Source organism: Enhydra lutris, unplaced genomic scaffold (assembly GCF_002288905.1).
Source record: "Enhydra lutris kenyoni isolate GAN:26980312 unplaced genomic scaffold, ASM228890v2 scaffoldscaffold52, whole genome shotgun sequence".
Classification (NCBI taxonomy): Eukaryota; Metazoa; Chordata; class Mammalia; order Carnivora; family Mustelidae; genus Enhydra; species Enhydra lutris.
In genome coordinates this window covers 7,193,847-7,214,161 of record NW_019154136.1, presented here as the reverse complement: position 1 = coordinate 7,214,161, position 20,315 = coordinate 7,193,847, and the positions used below count along the sequence as shown (strand labels likewise).

Sequence of the window (20,315 nt, the reverse complement as noted above, 5' to 3'; positions counted from 1 at the left end):
GTGTGTGTGTGTGTGTGTGTGTGTGTGTGTGTGTGTGTGTGTGTGTGTGAGAGAGAGAGAGAGAGAGAGAGAGAGAGAGAAAAGAAACCCCACGATCCAGCGAAAAGGAGGATCTTAAACCTGCTTGCCATTCTGTTGCCGCTGGGTCTGGTTGAAGCGGAGCCAGAGGCGCAGTGACTGTGTGTGCACACTGGGTGGCGCCAGAGCGCTCCGTCCCCAGAGCCTTCGTGTCCAGCATCCGCCCAGGGTTGAGATTGACGCACACACGGGTGCCCAAGGTCCTCCTTTCTCTTATCAACAATTTTGAGCCAGGAGAGGGGCTGACAAGCAGGAAGGAGCTGGAACCTTGCCTAATACATTCATTATGCCCTAGGAAGTTCAGAGGACCTGCTGCAAGCGCCTTTGTTTTAGGAAAACATCACTGTGCCCAATATCCGTGAGATCCTTGTTTATAGCTTATAGGTGTAACCTCATCACTGTGTTATCATTTGTTCTTTTTAATTTTTTTTAAAGATTTTGTATATTTATTTGACAGATCACAAGTAGACAGAGCAGCAGGCGGTGGGTGGGTGGAGGGGAGTAGGCTCCTTGCTGAACAGAGAGCCCGATACAGGGCTCGATCCCAGGACCCTAAGATCATAACCTGAGCCGAAGGCAGAAGCTTTAACCCAATAAGCCACCCAGGCGCCCCTCATTTGTTCTTTTTCAAAAAAATTTTTTGGAAGCCTGGGTGGCTCAGTTCCTGGCATGCCTCTCTGCCTGCTTGTGATCTCTGTCAAATAAATAGAATCTTTTTAAAAAAATTTTTTAACATTTTGTTTGCACGTGAGAGAGAACAAGCACGAGCAGGGGGAAGGGGCAGAGGCAGAGGGAGAAGCAGGCTCCCCGCTCAACAAGGAGCCCAATGCAGGACTTGATCCCAGGACCCTGAGAATCATGACCTGAGCTGAAGGCAGATGCTTAACCAACTGAGCCACCCAGGTGCCCCTGTTACTTTTTTTTTTAAAGCCCTTAATTCATACTACAACTGTTGACTGTGTCTTCTTGAAATAGATTTGCATCTGTGTGGATTATCCTTTTAAAAAAGAGGAAACATGCTTACTCTTGGAACGCTGCTACCCCAGTAAGCCAGCCCATACCCCAGTCTTGCCAGTTGCAGGGTTGGAAGATGTTGCCAGAAAGGACGAGGCATTTTCCTTTCCTAGCCTCCTTTTTTTATTTGTTTCCCTTTGCCTCCACTCTCCGTTCTAGTTTCTTTCCTTCATTAATTAACTATAAAAGAAGATGAAAGAAATTGTGGATATGGTAGCACAAAAAAAGGCATCTGAAAATGAAATTCACGTGGCCAGAACCTTTCTTACGAGGATTCTGAGGAACTCTATGAGGTACAATTTGGTTTTCAGTCCCTTTACTTCTGTGGTGTGATGAATTTGTCTCTTCTGTGGTTTTGTTCATGGGGAAACTCCTGAAGTCAACACATTCCACATGTCCGTACCCAGAGAGGCACATTTTGAGGTCTTTTCTGTGTTCTTGAAGGGGATGTAGGCTGTCCAGAGCGAGCAAGTTCTTTTTTTTTTTTTTTTAAGATTTTATTTATTTATTTGACAGACAGAGATCACAAGTAGGCAGAGAGGCAGGCAGAGAGAGAGGGAAGCAGGCTCCCTGCTGAGCAGAGAGCCCGATGTGGGGCTCGATCCCAGGACCCTGGGATCATGACCCGAGCTGAAGGCAGAGGCTTTAACCCACTGAGCCACCCAGGAGAGCAAGTTCTGTGCCACACGGGAGAAGCGGAGAGTGGGAGCACCAGGTTGGTGGGCCGCCTGCTCACGCCGCAGCCTTCTCTCGGAGGCTGTCAGGTTTTCACGGCAGCCCTGCGGACTTCCGACTCCGGTTCCTTTCCCACACCCAGGCAGTGCAGCCAAAACACCAGTGCGCCCGCCGCGGGGCGGTGGGGACCGTGGGGTGGGAGCCCGGGCAGGGTGGGTTGCCGCCTGTAGGTGTAGGACCTCACGTTCCCGGAATGGGGACCCTTAGCCGACTTCGCAGACACTCCGAGGGGCCCAGGGGAGTGAACACACGACCGCAGGTCTTTGTTCACGTAAGTAAGTGTCTGTGTTTCCTGGGTCAAGTGAGTAAGTCGCGGCGGCCTAAACTCCGCACGACCTGGCGGAGCTGGGCACTGTCGGAGCTTCTCTCGGGCGCGGTCCGTGTTCCGCAGGGAGGCCGAGGGTTGTGCGCACAGCAGTGCAGAAGCAGAGACGGAAGAGTCTGTCTGCGGTCGTGCTGGTGGCCCAGGGGATGGCAAGATTGATTTACTGCTGTGAATAGATGTTGGAGAATAAGGGTTAATTCACATTTGGAAGCTTGAGATTGTCTCTGCGTTAGCGTGAAGTTCTGTATTAAGAAACATTTCACACACCTTGTTCATGTCCAGATCCAGTGGGAAGCACCTGGAGGCGATGCTCTGAACCGGGCGGAAGTCACCGTGACTTCTTTCCACGTCGCACTTCTGTCTTGGCACAGAGTTGTCCTTTGTTCAAAGTCCCTGAGCCGTTTTACGTTCTTTTTCAGGAAGAATGAGGTGATCTGGAGGCCTCACTCCTGGCATGCCACCAAGTTCTCCGACAGCCACCCCGAGACGGCAACAGCGCCGTTCCCCACCGCCAGCGCCTGCCCTTCTTGGCACGGCCGACACCACACCAGGTAGGCACGCGTTTCCCACCGGGATGGGCGGTGTCCATCGCTTCCCAGCCTTGCCACGAGAGCACCTCTCTCCACTTCAGAACGGTTTCATGTTTCTGATGAGGAAAAGCCACTAGCACACCATTACTGGTAAAACTTGCCAAGTTTTTCAGAGTAGGGAGGTGTCCAACCTTTGGGAACAAAACCTGAAATATCAAGAGCAAGGATGAGTACGTGTGCGTCCTTCTTGCGGTGCTCAGTCCATCAGCAGCCTGGGAGCTGGGCTTCTTGCCTGAAGGCCGCTGGGCCAGCTGCCGACCTGACTGGGACAGCAACCATGCCACCCACTTGCCCACAGCCACCGCCATTCTTTTGAGATTTTTGTGCCTAGATTGGAAGACAGGCGCTACCTACAGGTTCGGCAAGTGTAGCTCACCGAGGCTCCCAGACAGTCCTGGGAAGCATCAGCACCCTGTCCCCAACGCCCAGGCTCTCCTGTGGCTGGGGACAGAGTAAACCAGGGCTTCTCAGCCCACACGCCAGGCTGGCAGCCAGCCTTGAGAGCCCAGTGGTGGTTCCCACTAAGTGTGAGACCAAGATGGTGGGAGCTGTAGGTCAGCAAAAGGAGGGGGTGTTCTAGTCGACCTGGCGTCCACATATCAGGTGCAGAAGTGCTGCTGGATGAGGTACGCATGTGACAGCCCCACAGCGGTATTGGCTTGAGGAAACTCCAGCTAGGCACACATCCTCTTGGGTCAGCCCCCAGCGTCATCACAAGTCTCGTATTAAAAGGATGATGGTGACAACAAGTAGTGTGGGTTTGGGTATGTGTGAATGCACGTATGAGTGTGTATGTCTGTGTGTGTAGGTGTATCTGTGCATACCTAGGATGTGTGCACATGTGTGTGCGTGTGTGTGTGTGTGTGTGTGTGTTTGCGAGTGTGCGTACATATCTATTCTGTAAGTGCTTTTGTGCCTGTGTGTGTGGAGGTCATGTAACCGCCTCAAAATCAATATATTTTTTAAAGATTTTATTTATTTATTTGACAGAGAGATCACAAGTAGGCAGAGAGGCAGGCAGAGAGAGAGGGGGAAGTAGACTCCCCGCTGAGCAGAGAGCCTGATGTGGGGCTTGATCCCAGGACCCTGGGATCATGACCTGAGCCGAAGGCAGAGGCTTAACCCACTGAGCCACCCAGGCGCCCCAAAATCAATTTTTAAAAAAAGATTTATCTATTTAGGAGCGAGAAAGTGAGCGGAAGTGTGCACACGTGCACAAGTTGGGGGCAGAAGGAGAGCAAGAATGTCAAGCAGTCTCCATGTGGCGTACAGAGCCCACGTGGGGCCCGATCCCAGGATCTGAGATCATGACCTGAGTGAAACCAAGAGCCGGACGCTTAATTGACTGAGCCACCCAGACGCCCCTTGGGATCTGTTTTTGATTTTTAGCAAACACTGGTTTGCTGTAAAATCATGCAGTGCTTTTATGAGGAAAGACATCACAAATACATTATCTACTCGAAGTGACGAGAGACCGTGGTGTTTGCAGTCCAGGGTGTTTTTGAGAAACCACAGGTTCTCAGCTGCGTACTAAGTTCAGTGGAAAGTGGGCCTTGCCTTTCGTTACTGAGGTGACGTAATGTAATAGCATGTCCATTCAGCCCCTTTGGTGGTTTCTTTTTTTTTTTTTTTAAAGATTTTATTTATTTGACAGAGATCACAAGTAGGCAGAGAGGTAGGCAGAGAGGGAGAGAGGAGGAAGCAGACTCAACACTGAGCAGAGAGCCAGATGTGAGGCTCGATCCCAGGACCTTGGATCATGACCTGAGCTGAACGTAGAGGCTTTAACCCACTGAGCCACCCAGGCGCCCATCTTTGGTGGTTTCTTGATTAAAGACACACATATGCTGCCCACATTTGTGTGGAAGCGGTGCTGAGCCTTGTTCCTATCTGCCAAGACTGAAGTCCGCATGGGGAGAGCACCCTCAGGGCACTGGGGCAGGACGGAGTGGATGGTGCTCCGTGTCTGAGGGGCACCTGCTGTATCCATCCAGGTAAGGGTGTAAAACCCCCACAGTCCCCTCCCTTCAGGAAAACCTCCCTGTCCCGGGGAGCCATGAGACCTTCAGAGCATGTAGGTATAATCCCTCTCATTGTGTTTTCATTTGTTTTGTTGCTGTTGTTGTTAAGAGTCATTTCGCCGGTTCAGTCTGCTCGCTGTGTTGACACGGCTTGCTTTCTTATCCTGGTTCTCCCCAGACCTAAAGTCGGCAACAGTTGTGGGCAGTAGGTTTTGTTTTTTGTTTTTCTGTCCTCGAAGCCTGAAGGTTCCAGCTCTGTTGAGCTTTCATGAAAGTGATTTCAAGGCTGGATAAAGAGCTCGCCATGGAGGGCCGTTTGGCTCCCCTGTACTGTGACTGCCTGGTAGAACGCGGACTTCCGTGATGAGCCGTCACCCAGCTTGTAGCGTAAGCCTGGCTTTTGCATTTCCTCCTCCTAGACCCTGTGCTAGTTGAAAACCGGAATGTTTGGTGTCCGGGTACAGCTCCGATGGACTCTGCCAGGCGTCATGAGGCCCCTGGCCCCGCAGTGTCGTGTTTTCTGAAAACTCCTGTCGCTGGAGTTCTCAATCACGTGTTGCCTTCACTGACAGGTGAAAGGAGCTGATGGTACTTTGAATGCTTAGGTGTGGAAAAGTCACATTATCCCTGCACCTCCTGCATTTTTAAAAATTTATTTGTTATTGTTTAGATATTGTCAGAGGAAGAGTGAGCACAGCAGGGGGAGCGGCAGGCAGAGAGAGAAGCCGGCGGCGGCTCCTCACGGAGCAGGGAGCCCCATGTGGGGCTCAGTCCCAGGACCCCGGGATCATGACCTGAGCCAAAGGCAGACGCTTCACCGACTGAGCCACCCCAGGCGCCCCTAGACATCCCCTTTCAATGTGAAAGCTGTTGTCGTTCAGTCGGTTCTTCTCTGTTAGTCATCCGAACAAAAACCCTTTCGTACGCACAACCCGGGGGTCCACAGGCCTGCTCTAGAAAGGGCCATGTAGGAAGTATTTTAGGTTCCGTGGGCCCGTGTCTGTTGCCAGTTCCCCAGCTCAGAAGCAGTCACAAACAGTGTGTACACGGATCGCCCCTACTGGGTTTTGTTTTGTTTTGTTTTGTTTTTTTAAGATTTTATTCATTTATTTGACAGAGAGAGAGAGGTCACAAGTAGGCAGAGAGGCAGGCAGAGAGAGAGGGGGAAGCAGGCTCGCTGCTGAGCAGAGAGCCCGATGTGGGGCTCGATCCCAGGACCCTGACATCATGGCCTGAGCCGAAGGCAGAGGCTTTAACCCACTGAGCCACCCAGGCGCCCCCCCCACTGGGTTCTAATCACACTTTATCTGTAAGCAGTGACATTTGAATTTCTTGTCATTCTCGTGAGTCCCAAAATGGTCTTTTGATCCCTGTGCCCCCAACCCTTTAACTGCCTAACACCCGTGCTCACAGGCTCTGGTCTGCCAGCTGCCGTACTTCGTAACGGAGGATGAAAGCGCTCACGTAGGCAGAGTCTCCCCACTGCTGACCGCTGTGTTTCGGCGACCCTGAGGGCAGGAGTGTGTACAGCGAGCACGTGATGGCATGTGTTTGGGGAAAGAGCATTGAGCGGGTCGGGCTGGGTCTTTTCAGCCTGTTGTCAGAGTTACTCTTTAAAATGCTGTGCTGGTGCCTCTCCCTCTCTCACTCCTGCCTCTGCCTACTTGTGATCTCTCTCTCTATTAAATTAAGGGGGAAAAAAATCCAAAAAGGGGCGCCTGGGTGGCTCAGTGAGTTAAGCCTCTGCCTTCAGCTCAGGTCATGGTCTCAGGGTCTTGGCATTGAGCCCCGCATGGGGCTCTCTGCTCAGTGGGGAGCCTGCCTCTCCCTCTCTCACTCCTGGGTGCCTGGGTGGTTCAGTCGGTGAGGCGTCTGCCTTTGGCTCGGGTCACGATCCCGGGGTCCTGGGGTCGAGTCTCACATCGGGCTGTCTGCTCAGCCGGGGAGTCTACTTCTCCCTCTCCCTCGGCCTGCTGCTCCCCCTGCTTGTGCTCTCTCTCTCGCTCTCTTTCTGTCAAATGAATAAAATCTTTTTAAAATAAATTTAAAAAATAATAAAATGCTGTGGTGAGGTCCCCTGTCAGGTCCCGTGACCGTGTTCTGGGAAGAGTTCTGGGCGTCTGGATGTCTCGTGCGGGCCAGCGGCATTCACTGCGCTGTGGCGCTCATCTTCCCCGTCGCTGCTCGTTGATTCTAAAGCAGACTCTTCCCTGTGCTCCTTCCCTCCTAGCTCTTCGTCTCACGACCTGTCGGGCCCGTGGGAGCAGTCGAACCTGCAGCGAACCTCGGACCATTTCAGCTCGCTGGGGAGTGTCGACAGCCTGGACCAGCCTTCCCAGCACGACCCCTCCGGACGCCTCTCCGCGGCCAAGTCCAGCAGCAGCATCGACCACCTGGGCGGCCAGAGCAAGCGGGACTCGGCCTACGGCTCCTTCTCCACCAGCTCCAGCACGCCTGACCACACCCTGCCCAAGGCCGACACCTCCTCCACAGAGAACATCATCTACAAAGTGGGCCTGTGGGAGGCCTCCAAGCTGGGCGGCAGCCGGCAGGGCCAGGCTGCCTGTGATGCTGCGGGCCTGGAGGAGAGGCTCGGGTACTTCCCAGCCCGGGTCCCCTGTGACAGCCGCAAAAGCCCCAGGCCGGAGGACAGTCCTGAGGCCAAGCTGGCCACCGCCGGGAGATCAAATTTTGGGCCTGTCTGGTATGTCCCTGAGAAGAAAAAAGCACCTTCGTCCCCTCCTCCGCCCCCTCCCCCTCTCCGCAGTGACAGCTTCGCGGCCACCAAGAGCCACGAGAAGACCCAGGGCCCTCCATTCTCAGAGGCGGCCAACGTGCAGCACTTCCTGGGCCTGACTCGGGCCCAGCCCTGCAGCGACTGGAGAACAGAAGCTGCCGATCCGTGGAGGCCGGTGCATCCCAGTGGCGGAAGAGCCGTCGGGAGTTGGGGCTGCGCGCCAGACGTCCCCCTGGACGGGGGGGTGCTGCCCTCCGACCATGGGGCCGGCGGCCTCCCAGGTGTCCCCGGCCGGCTGCAGGCCTCCCTGTCCAGCACGGATGTGCGCTTCCCGCCGTCTTCCCACGGCTGCCAGCACCCACGCCAGTACAGTGACGACAGCCCCTTCTCCCATGAGGGCCCCAGGGCCACCACGTCGCTGAGGGAACAGCCCCGCCTGGCCATCCCCGGGGGCCGCCAGGAGCCGCCTGCTGGCCGTTTCCAAGACGACAGCCCCCCTCAGGTCAGGTGGCCCGGTGCCACCAACCAGAAGGGGGATGGCGGCGGGCAGAGCCGCTACTACTGTGTGACCAGCAGACAGTGCCCGCAGGGGGGCACGCAGGCAGCGTGGCTGCACGAGGAGGCCTGGCAGCTTGACGTGGCCCCGGGCGCCCCTGAGTACCCTGCCCCCCACCCAACGGGCCAGAGGCCCCAGTGCTCCCTGCTGCAGCCCGAGGTGGCCGCAGGCCCCCCCGAGAGAGATGGGAGTGATCCGGGGGACCGAGGGGCAGAGGGCCGCTCCGCAGCACGTGAGGACGTGCGGGAATCCAGGCCCGTGGTGAAGGCCGGCGCGAGGGGCTCTGCGGGCGGCTTCGCGTGGGCCGACGGCGAGAGCAGCCAGATCTCCCGTCAGAAGACCCCCATGCTGCACTCGCTGACGCGGGAGGGGACGCGGCGGCCCGAGAACGGGCAGGAAGCCCACGCAGACAGGCCGCCCCCGACAGATGCCCCAGGGGGCAAACCGACGCGGAGGAGCGACCGGTTCGCCACCACCCTGAGGAACGAGATCCAGATGCGTCGGGCCAGGCTGCAGCAGAGCAAGAGCACGGCGGCGCTGACCGGGGCGGGGGGCGCGGCGGGGGAGGCCGCCGGCTGGGGGGCGCAGCCCGTGGCTGCCGCCAGCGCCAGCCCAGCAGGGTCCTTCATGGGCACCTACAGAGACCACGTGAAGGAGGCCCAGGCCCGGGTGCTCAGGGCCACATCGTTCAAGCGCCGTGATTTGGAGCCCAGCCCGGCCGATCCTTACGCCGGGTCACCGGAGGACCACGGTGCCGGTCCGGACCCGGTCCCCCGCGTCTGGGAGGGGGGCCCGGCCAAGCCGTCCCCGTCGGGAGCAGGTGGGCCGCACGTTCCCCGCATCGGAGGCCGCAAGCGGTTCACGCCGGAGCAGAAGCTGAAATCCTACTCCGAACCAGAGAAGATGAACGAGGTGGGGCTCTCGGGGCACGAGCGCCCTCAGCAGCACCCCGGGACGTCCGACGAGACGCTGGGCACGTTCGCCGACAGGTGGAAGTTCTTCGAGGAAACCAGCAGACCCGTCCACCAGAGGCCGGGGCCGAGCCCAGCGCTCTGTGGTTTCCTGAAGGAGAGGCTGGAGAGGTTGCAGACAGCCGGCCGCGGGTACGACGGGGCAGAGCCTTGGTTCCAGAAGCAGGCCCGCTCTACCTCCTTTGGAGAGCACCCCAGTGGTCACGGACAAGCGGGAAAGGTCGGAAAACGGGAACCGCCCCAGAGACTTGGGACGTTTGCTGAGTATCAGGCCTCTTGGCGGGAACAGAGGATAGCTCTAGAAGGCAGGAGCTCCGGGCGGTACCACTCAGCCGACGACATCCTGGACGTAGGTCTGGAGCAACACGAGAGGCCGCAGTACATTCATGGACGGTCCCGGTCATCGCCGTCCACGGACCTCTACACACAGGTAAGCCTGGGGCTGCAAAGAAGGGACCTGTCCCCCGCCTGCCGTCCTAACCGCTCGGAGAGGAGGCCCTGAAATAGAACGGCCCAAGTCAGTGTGACGTGTGCCCAGCTGTTTGAGCACCCGCGTGCTGTAGCCCTTCCGGCGTGGCCCTGTGGGAAAGGTCCCTGGGGACAAATCAGGACATGCGTGACCCCCGAAGGGCCATCTTGGCGTGCAACTCTCGAGTCCCCAGCCATCTCCTCCTCTGTCGCTACAGCTGTCTTTCCCCAGGATGACCGTGCCCCAGCCTTAACACCACACAGAGAATTTGACGGGGTGGCGGGGGCGGGAGGGCTAGAAAATGGCTGCTTCTCCTCTGAACTGGAAAGCAGTGCTTTGGGGAAAGGGGTGAGACAGGGTAGGGTGGCCTGTCTTCAAGACTTTGGGCCATTTACAATTTTTAGTGTTTGTTCTTTTTTCATTTTTTCAGGTTTTGATTTTTTTTTTTCCAAATATTTTTAGAGATTGCTCCGGGGCCGATGTAAGTTCTAACACACAGTGCATTAAACCGTTGCACTTTTCATCAGGTGAGAGTTCTGACGGTCAAGGGTGACGTTAAGCTTGCTGGAAAAGCGGAGTACTCGGAGCCATAGTCAAAGTCAGTGCCACGCTCACCCTCCCTCTCTCTGCCTGTTCCGCCTCTTAAACCTGCCTCTGTGTGTTTCAGAGAAAAGGCTTACAGGGCGCGATTCGGTTTCTTTTCCCAAGAACGAGTCGCAGGCTCGGGACACGACAGTGTGTCTGTGTGTGTAAGGAGGGCGCCCTGTTTGTCCGTGGCGCCCCCGAGCTGACAGGCCTGCCGCCGCCGCCCGTGTGGCTCTCTGTCGTAGCTGGGTCCCAGCCTGCGGCCTGCGCGGCCTGACCTCGGAGCCTCCCACGCTTGCTCAGGCTCGAGAGAAGAGCCCCGGACTCTGACCAGTGCTAGGGCTTGAGGCTTTGCCATAGCGAGCTGTCACCGGCTGTGTGCGGGCTGGTTTCTGTCTCGTTTCTGCTTGGGCTGGCTGTGTCGCGTGGCTCCACGGGCCTCCCTCCGGCCTCCCGCCCTCTGACCGGGACAGATGTGGACTCATGGTCTGATGCATTCGTTTTGACAGACCGGTTTGGAGAGCTGAGCGGGCCGGCCCCGTGGCCGAGTGTCAGCCCGGGACAGCAGGCTGCGTCACTGCCTTTGTGGTCCGGGCCCGCAGGGCAAACCCACAATGAGGGGGTTCGTAATAACAGACGTCGTACAGAAGGCGGCTCGATGACTCGGTGTCTCACTGTGCTGCTCTTGGCAGGAAGCTGCCATCGGACCGCAGCAGCCCGTGGGGGACCCTGGTGAGCGCAGAGAACGTTCCTCCGCAGTCTGGGCCGAGGAGGGACAGCCCCGTCCGAGGTAGGTGAAGTTTGGGTGTGGGGTTGCGAAGAGGACGTGTCGGGGGTGGCCTTCTTTGTGGTGTCCGGGTGCCCGGTGAACGTGCCGGGGCATGTTTGTTGCCAGAGCCGGAGCGGCCACCAGCAGCTGTGGACTGCAGCGTGCGCGGTGCGGGTGGCGTGTCCTAGGCAGAGCCCGTGGGCTGGCACTGCTGCCGGGATCAGGCTCCCCGGGCCCGAACGCCATCGGGGCGTCCTCGGGGCGCATAATGGCTACTGGGTTTGCTGGACAGCGAGCTTCTTTATGGGGAGACGATGAGAACTCCGGTGTCGCGTGCAGGAATGGAACGCTTCCTGCAGACCGCAGGATCGGGGGTGTGCTGGGCCACTCGGGCGACGTGTCCACATCAGAGTCGCCCTGGCGGGTTGTCAGGAAGGAACAAGCCAGGTTTTCTCAACGGGGCTTCTTTTCAGCCTGAAAATAGAAACCAATTCCGTGGGACCCTCGGAGGGTCAGAACATCTCACGGGATGGCGGATGTCCGAGAGCAGGGCGCGTCCGGGCCATGTGCCATACGTAGTTCTAAAACGCAGCCAGTGTGGCTGTTGAGTGGTAGTGACGATGGATGAATATACGTGGATGGGTACGTAGATGGACAGACTGTCATCTTGCCCTTGACACGCGTGAGGAGGGAGGGAGGGGAAAAGGGTAGATTGCTCTAGGACCTGTGGGGTCACCTTATTTTAAAAGGGCTGATAGAAGCATGGAAATAAATGTACACAGTTGGGTCGGTGAATGCGGATTTTTCCGTGGCTTTGAAAAATGTCTGGTGATTGGTGTGATATTCAGAACCTCATAAGGTTCGGGTGCAGAAATAACTAATTTAGATGTTTGCTTCTAAGGGCCTTCTATAAGGGGCTTTCGTTTCGTTGGGCTATAAACGTGAGTGCTGTTAGCTGTAAGCGATAGTATCCAATCTTTACGCGGCTCCGCCGGGACAAGAGTGGCATTTTGTGTAGGAGGTCCCTGCAGTTCACGGTCTGCGTGGCTGAGACCAAGCCTCCCCGGCTAAGAACGAACGCCAGGCGAATAATGCACCTACAGCACGCAGCCGTTTCTGAGAAACACAATCAGCGCTTTATTCCCAGAGCTGCAGCGTGAGTCCGCGCCCGGCCCCAGCTGTCCCCGTCTGTCCCAGCCCGCTGCCCGGCGCTGCCGCCGTCACGAGGGGGCTCAGAGCCCGCTCGCTTGTGCGGACCCCGCATGTGTCTGTGCACCTGCCCTGGGCACAGCCCTGCCTCCGCGGGGGCGTAGCCCCTGCTGTGAATGGAGGCCTCCCGGGCAACCAGCAGCAGCGCCGTGGGTGCGTGCGTGTGCATGTGCGTATGTGTGCGTGCGTGTGCGCGTGCTGTCAGCGGCACTGTCCATAGTGAGAGGCTCACTAGCAGCAGCAGGGGAGACCACAGGCTTCCTGTATCCCAGCGTGTGCACAAGCACTCCGAGGAAATTGATACCGGAGCCTTCTGCTTTCACGCTGCACAGCTGGCGATTTGTAGAATTGCGTGTGCGTTCAGAGGGTGGCGAGGCTCCTTGAAATTCCAGAACAGAAAGCCATTTTCCGCTTTTCTCGGAGAATGTTTGATTTCTCAGGTATCGGTAAGAAATCCTGTACTTAAAACATGGAATCTGGGAATAAAAGAAATGAAAATTCAGGTCAAGGACTGTCTCTTTGCCCACCGCAACAAAATCCTGTAATGCAAACATTTAAAGACGCTTGATGTTTTACATAAATTTAAAACAATATAAACGTGTATAAAAAAATAGGAATTACTAAAAATAGTCAACTCAGTCAGTACGGTGTGTGCCTCTTAATCTCCAGGTTGTGAGTTTGAGCCCCATGCTGGACACAGAGATTACTAAAAAATAAAATCTTAAAAAAAAAAAAAAAAAAAGGATTACTGATCTGATAACTGGTGCAGGATAGTGAATTTTTTTTTGAAAGATTTATTTATTTATTTGACAGACAGAGATCACAAGTAGGCAGAGAGGCAGGCAGAGAGAGAAGGGGAAGCAGGCTCCCTGCCGAGCAGAGAGCCCGATGCGGGGCTCGATCCCAGGACCCTGAGATTGTGACCTGAGCCAAAGGCAGAGGCTTTAACCCACTGAGCCACCCAGGTGCCCTGGTGAATGTTTTTCATTGTATTCTGCTGAGACAACAGAATAGAATGGAGATAAGAGTTACCTGTCCATTTACATCACATGGAGAACATTTTTGTGAGGTTCAAGATTCTGTCCTGTGTGAAGATATGGAGGACAAAGGTTCTGCTCCCAAAGGACCTCACCGTGTTGGAGGGAAGGCGAGACACCAGTGCTTACCGTGGAAGTGATGACACATAATTAGAATTTTTGTAAAATAATTATGTGGTGCTTCAGAATCTTGGAGGAAAGACGGTGAGGTGACTTCTGCCTGAGTCATGGGGAAGACAGGTGGTTTCTGAGCTGAGAGAAGGCCAAAGCCAGGAGAGCAGATCCCACTGTGTTTGCTTACTGCTAGCTTTTTCTGTGGCAAGCAGCCCCCTTTACCCACCCGCCCTGGCCTCACCCCCCAGCTTCTCCTGTTTTCTCACGGGTTTTGTACCAGCTCTCTGTGCTTAGTCATTATGACCGGCGGGAGTGTGCTTCCTGCCAATTCCCCCCCGCCCCGACTGGGGTACCTCATAAGCTGGATGGAGCAGCTCGCTCGGACTGTCCTAACCAAATGCCACAGACTAGGCAGCATCGACAATAGAAATTTATTTTCTCAGTCTTCTGGAGGCCAGAAGCCCAAGATCAAGGGGCAAAGGGTCAGCGGCTTTGGTTTCTTCCAGGGCTTCTCTTCACAACTGGCGCATCGCCACCTCCTCCCCGTGTCCTCGTGTGGTCTTCCCTTCTCTTGGTGTGTCTCTGGCCAGTCTCTTGTAAGGACACCATTGAGACTGGATGAGGATTCACCCTGATGACTTCATTTTACCTTACTTACCTCGTTAATAACCCTGTCTCCAAATAGTCACATTCTGACGTCCTGGGGGTTAGGAATTCATCTTAGAAATTTTGGGGGGAGGGGCGCCTGGGTGGCTCAGTGGGTTAAGCCGCTGCCTTCAGCTCAGGTCATGATCCCAGGTCCTGGGTTCAAGCCCCACATCGGGCTTTCTGCTCAGCAGGGAGCCTGCTTCCTCCTCTCTCTCTGCCTGCCTCTCTGCCTACTTGTGATTTCTCTCTGTCAAATAAATAAATAAAATCTTAAAAAAAAAAAAAAAAGAAATTTTAGGGGGATACAGTGACTCCATAACCCTGGGGGAAATCTCCTTTCTGCCTTATACCTTGGAACCAGTGTTTCAGCTGCCTCGGTGCTTTTGGAAAGTGTTATCCTGTCATTGAGCTGCTGAGGTCACACCTGATGTGGGGGCATTTAAAACAAAAGGAAGAGGGAGGCTGCCATGCTCGGTGAGTGTGGCTGGTGAAGAGGGGAGTTCAGCTAAACCTCTCTGGAGGGCTTTTGGGGGGCACATAACTGAAGCCTTGCTGTTGCAGGCACCTTGTGATTCAGTGATGGCACTGTTAAGCGTTGACCTTCCGAGTATGTGGCCGTGGTGTGAGGTGGGGACTCGGACTCTCACCTGGGAGATGTGTGCTTGCACCTCTTCTTCTTCTCACAGAGCCACCCCTACGCGGTCTGCTGGTCTCCCTGCCTGGATGGCTGCTAATGCCTCCGAACAGAGCGGAGATGGCCATCCTGTCTTTGCCGTTCCGGCACCCCCCATGCAGGGGCTCCGATCTGAGCCACAGTTCCCCTGGTCACCTTGCTGCACAGGCAAGGCTCACCTCCCCCTGGGCAACACATTGCTCTCTGAGGAACTCTGCTTTGACTGTCTGAGATCAAGTTAAAGCCTTCTTCATTCAAGCTTTCATCATCTCCAGGCTGGACCATGCCTGATACCTCCTTGCTGGTCTTGGAATAGAAATTAAATGATAATTGTCCCCATCGCAAACAATGCAACGGCTTCCGGTTGGACTTGAAATAAAATGCAAGCGCCTGACCATGACCTGCAAGGCCCTTTGTGGCCCTCTTCTTTTCAGAGCAGCCCTTATCAGACTTTTCTTTTCCCATCCAGTCTCAGGACTCATTGCCACCTTTCCAATCGCTTGAACAAGCCAAGTTCATTTCTCCCTCGGGGCCTGATGGTTGTTAAAAGGCTGTTCTTGGAATACCACAAGCCTACCTCGGGATAGCTATCTAGCAAATGGCAACTGGGTGTTCCTGCTCAGCTGGGGGAGGGGACCTTGTGTAAGCACAGTGACTGGAAGATGGATGGACCAGTTGGCAAGTGGGTGAATGGAAATACTGGTGGGTGGTGGTGGGTAGGTGCATGGATGGATGGGTATCCACCCAACAGCCCTTGGTTCAGTCCTTGGTTTTGGCGAATAATGATCCGTGTTGGTACATTCCGTGTGCTGAAATTTTATGTAACAGTTTAGTTTACACAACAGCAAGGGAAATGGGCTTGTCTTTCTGTCCTGGCATAAATTCAGAATCAAGACAAACATCTCAACATACATTTATTTGGTAGTGGCCTTGTTTTCCAGTATCCTATTTTAAAGCTTGCAAGAAAGCTAAGTTGTGCTGTGGTCAATTCTTGCTCTCGAGTTTGAGAGTTCAGTGAGTACTGTGTTCAGGGAGGCTCTGGTAGACCAAGGGAGAAGGGAGATCTGGGGGTGGAGCGCAGTGGCTGTGGGTGCTGGCAGGTTCCATCTTCATAGCTGCCTTGCAGGCATTTCCACCCCCGCCTTTGGGAGCTGCTGCCAGCGGGCTGGCACTGACCTGCAGGCTGGTATCTTGTTGGGACAGATGAGCGAGGGGGAGGAGAGTGAGAATATATCATTTTACAACATGTAAAGTTGAATCCGTATGGAATCGAGCTCCTTAGGGAAAACGTGCTTCAGTATAAAATTCATAAACAAGCTAAACCGTGGGGGTCACCTTCCTGTATGTTTTCCCTCAGTGTGTGCAGAGGTGAATGCAAAGACGGATTTGTCAGTTACAGACAAGCTTCTTACAAACACATTTAAAAGTAAAAGAGACTGTCCAACCAAACTCTGCCCCTCATTTGCGGCTTTCAGGAAGACATTTGCTTTTCCTGGCCCTCAATTAGCTAAGGGGCAATTGCAGCTTTCCATTCTGAACTGCTCCGCCGGGTAATTACGAAGCTAGCGCCCGTGCGGGCAAAGACAAGGCGACACTCCCGCTGGGACGTTTTGCAGGGCGGAGCCAGCCTGGGACAAAGCCGGCCGGGGCGCAGCTTCCTCCTTGGGCGGTGGTCGTGATGCGCAGAGTGCTAGCCGACCTGCCCGGGACCACCCTCCGATAGAGGAGGACAATCCTGGGCACGGGTGGTGGGGGCCGGGGAGGGAGGGGGGTGTAACTGCAGTTCTCTCTGAGGCAGGGAGAGCCACGTGGCTTTACGAACCGCTGGATCGGGGCTAGAGCCCGAGCACACATTGGCTTCCAGGCTGCTCTGGCCTGGCGGCTTCACGTTATTTGGAAAGCGGCGTGTATGGGTTACAGGGTTTGCGGCTGGGGCGGCTAGAGGGAGCCAGAGCCCGCATTGCAGGAAGAGGAGTGCCGGCAGAGGGCAGGCGGCACTCCCTGCGCCGAGCGTTGGGTGGCGGCCCCGGGGGAGGGACGGAGACGCAGACGGACCGCAGACCCAACTTCCGGGTTCCGGGTTCCGGGTTCCGGCCTCCGGCCTCCGCGACCCGCAGTCGGAAGTCAGCCACGGCCTCGCAGCGGCCGGAACTGCGGCGCTCGCGTAACTTCCGGCGCTCTCCTGGGGAGACCGTGTAGCCCCGTGGGCAGCTGCGCCTGCGCCCCCGGTGGACGCCCGAGGTGGTCCGTCACCCCGGGACCGCACAGCAGGCCACGGCCGCCGCTTTCCAGATGGAGAGCCCTCCGCAGCTGTCTTGATGCATTAACCCTCCGCACGTTTACCCTTTTGTCTCCCCTGTCCACTTCACAGCTCTCTTCAGAGCTCAGGCCCTTGTCAGCCGGCCTTGGTTGAGGTTGCACGTAAAGGGGCTCATCCGTGTTTCTGCCTTTCTCCAGAAATCCACCCAAACACACAGAGACCCGTCTCCTCTCCATCTTTCCAGCCGTGCTGCTCTCTCCTAGGCTGTGTTTGAGGGCCGAGATGGCCCAGGGAGCACCCACTCACTCAGCCATTCAGCTTTCCACTCTCCTTAAATTGCTGCTGTTCATATCGTTAAAAGCATTGGCTAAGTCCGCTCTGCCTCCTTTGAGGATAATCTTTGTTGCCTTTTAACTTTTGTGCGCTCTTCTGGTTGGTAGTGTAGCTAAGGTGCTTTCTTTCCATCTTGGTTCAGGAACCAGGCTGTGAAGTATCCCGCCTCCAGTTCCTGTTCTTCTACTGGGACTGAATGTGGCGCTCTACCGGTTCTATACTAAGTTGGCTTTCCTAACTAACATGAGTGGGTGAAGCCAAATGTGTTAAACCTCAGTGATCAACCCATGTTTGAAATATATGTACATCTCAGGACGCCTAAGTGGAACTGTCCCTTAAGCTTCCAACTCTTGATTTCTGCTCAGGGTGTGATCTCAGAGTCCTGAGATCCAGCCCCGCTCCTGGGCTCACACTCAGTGTGGAGTCTGCTTGAGATTCTCTCTCCTTCTGTCTCTGCTCCTCCTGCTGGTGCTGTCACTCTCGAATAAATAAATAAATCTTAAACATATGTACATCTCATGCATAAACTGTGTTCCCTCCCTTGCAGAAGGTACAGCCTGTGAGAGGGCATGGCAGTGTCCTCCTAGGATGGTAACGAGACTAAGCATTGTGCAAAAGTGGACATTCTAGAATAATGGTAGACTGCAAACTTGCTTCACAGAGAAGGGCAAGGCTTGGGCAAGCAAGGTCATCAGGGATGACCCAGTAGGTGGCTGAGTCAATGCATTCCTTCTACACTTGCCTACCCCCAAGGCCACCGTCAGTATCTTTCATTTTTAGAAACTTTGGAAAGGAGGCACCAAATGCAGGCAGCTACTTTGGGGCGGGGGGAAGGCAGCTTAATTGCAGCAATTTTTTCCTTTGTTCTTTTTCCTTTGTTGGCGTTTATTTTTATGTTAGGACTCTGAAATCATTGTGTGTGCTGAAGACCATCAGGGAGTGTCAGGCCCACTGATGCTGAGCTCCCTCACGAGATGCCTGCAAGGACTGGACAGCCACCTGGTTCTCCGTTCTACCTCCTCCCCCTTAAGATTCACAGGCTTGTAGATACCTGTACATAGGGCTACAGTGGTTCGTCTTTGTCTGTGAGGTTACTCTAAATTACTTACCTTTTTTTTATGGGGTTGTAATGATTTATTTAATAGTAAGACTCACATAACCTAAAATTTACTATTTGAATGTGTATCGAGTGACACTTAGTACATTCGTGTTAGGCAGCCATCACTACTACATAGTTCCAGAACATTTTGTCACCCCAAAAGAAAACCACCTACCCACTGAGCAGTCATTCTTGAACTGACTTTACTTTCCATAACTTGAAAGATAACTTGAAGTGGTCCTCTCTGTGCAGCAAGAATATGTCTTACTCGAACACGGTCGCTATCAGTTGTATGGGAGATGGATGTTCGGCTATCAGAGCTCATTTCCCACAGACTCCGAGTACTAAGTGGTTGTCAGATTCTTTCAGCTAGTCTCAAGTCAGTTTAACTCATAAATTTGCTGATGGTCCTCACATCTGAATTAAAAAAGGAAAACAGTTCTGCAAGTCACCTGTTGCCCTTAAGCAATGTAAAGTGCATCCAAATATTTCTTTTTTTTTTTTTTAAGGACTTTATTTATTTGACAGAGAGAGAGAGAGCACAAGCAGAGGGAGAGGCAGGCAGAGAGGGAGAAACAGACTCTCTGCTGAGCAGAGAGCCCGATGCGGGACTTGATCCCAGGACCCTGAGATCATGACCTGAGCCAAAGGCAGAGGCTTAACCCACTGAGCCACCCAGGTGCCCTGCATCCAAATATTTCTAAATCTTTGTTAAACCCCCACGTCCCCCAAGAACTCATAGAAGACAACACAGAGCCAGGAGCATGTTTTATGTCTATGCCCGCACCCCCATCCCTAGTAGCCCTCTTTCCTCCCACTCCCAGTACAGAAATCATCACCACCTCCACCAGGATTCAGAGGAAGGGAAGATGAAGGAGGACACGGGCATGGATTGCGACAGTGGTAGCCTGAGAATTCTCTCTAGTTCAAGTTTTCTCAAACAGCATTTGCAGCATATTCTTGGGAATATGCATGTTGTCCTCGTGAATGTAATTTTCCGTCTTTGTTTCCATATTAACCCTTAAGTTTATAACAGGATATTATGATGGTTTGCATGACCACACTTGGTACTTGTGGCAGTGTCTCATTGCCAGCGCTAATAACATCACTGTCTCCAGCTGAGAGGAAAGGATCTATCCACACTCTCATGCAAACCAAGCTCTGTCTCTAGATGAGGGAAGAGACAGCCAGGTGCCAGCCCCTCGGAGCTCTGTGTCCTCTCTGTCAGAAGAAAAGGGATGGGTGAAATGAGTCCTTCTGTGGCATCTGGGAAACTGCAGTAGCTGAGATGGGGAACCACAGGAGAAACAGCTCATTCCCAGGAAAACCCCGTCACTTGTCACGTTAAATATTTGCTTTATGGTTTTGTTCTCATATAATTGTAAGTTTGTTTTATATTTCCTAGCCTAAGAGATGTGAAAATAAGGAAAATAAAATGTTTTGTATTTAGACATATTTCACAATACAGTAAAAAATAAAGCCATACACTGCATGATTCCATATGTAGGCAGAATCTACAGAGACAAAGAAAGTAGATTCGTTTGCCAGGAATTAAGGGTTGGGGGGAATGGGAATGCCTGCTAGAGTTAGGTACGGAGTTTCTTTGGGGGGTGATGAAAATATTCTGGAATTAGATAGATGGTTGCATAACTGGTGAATACACTAAAAATTACTGAATTTTGTATACTTTCATAGGGTAATTTTATGGTATGCAGTACCATAATAATGGTACCAGGTTTGTTTTTTTTTTAAGATTTTTTTTTTTTTTTTTAATTTGACAGAGATCACAAGTAGAGAGAGAGGAGAAAGCAGGCTCCCTGCCGAGCAGAGAGCCCGATGCGGGGCTCAATCCCAGGACCCTGGGACCATGACCTGAGCCGAAGGCAGAGGTTCTAACCCACTGAGCCACCCAAGCGTCTCTCAAAGATTTTTATTTATTTGACAGACAGAGACATGTATCCCTGTCTTTGACATGGACTATTTGTGTGCTTGAAGAATTCCACAAATAAAAAGGGAACAGAACAAGATAAGCACCCTAGCACTTCCATTCCAGAAGATCTCTGCCCCCCAGCCTCTCAGGTAGTCTTGGTGA

At 54.0% G+C, this 20,315-nt stretch overlaps 1 protein-coding gene across 2 annotated transcripts in view; it reads left to right on the top strand.

Annotated features, from left to right (window-relative positions):
* Positions 1–20,315, top strand: part of LOC111157188 (shroom family member 2) — a 133,545-nt gene that overhangs the window by 75,288 nt on the left and 37,942 nt on the right. The window contains exons 3-5 of one of the 2 annotated variants that reach the window (XM_022518476.1): positions 2,572–2,703; positions 6,994–9,457; positions 10,774–10,871. In XM_022518476.1, the coding sequence (XP_022374184.1) occupies positions 2,572–2,703; positions 6,994–9,457; positions 10,774–10,871 (2,694 nt within the window). Of the gene's footprint in view, positions 1–2,571; positions 2,704–6,993; positions 9,458–10,773; positions 10,872–20,315 lie in introns of those variants that run through there. The other variant, XM_022518477.1, reaches the window with a different exon arrangement.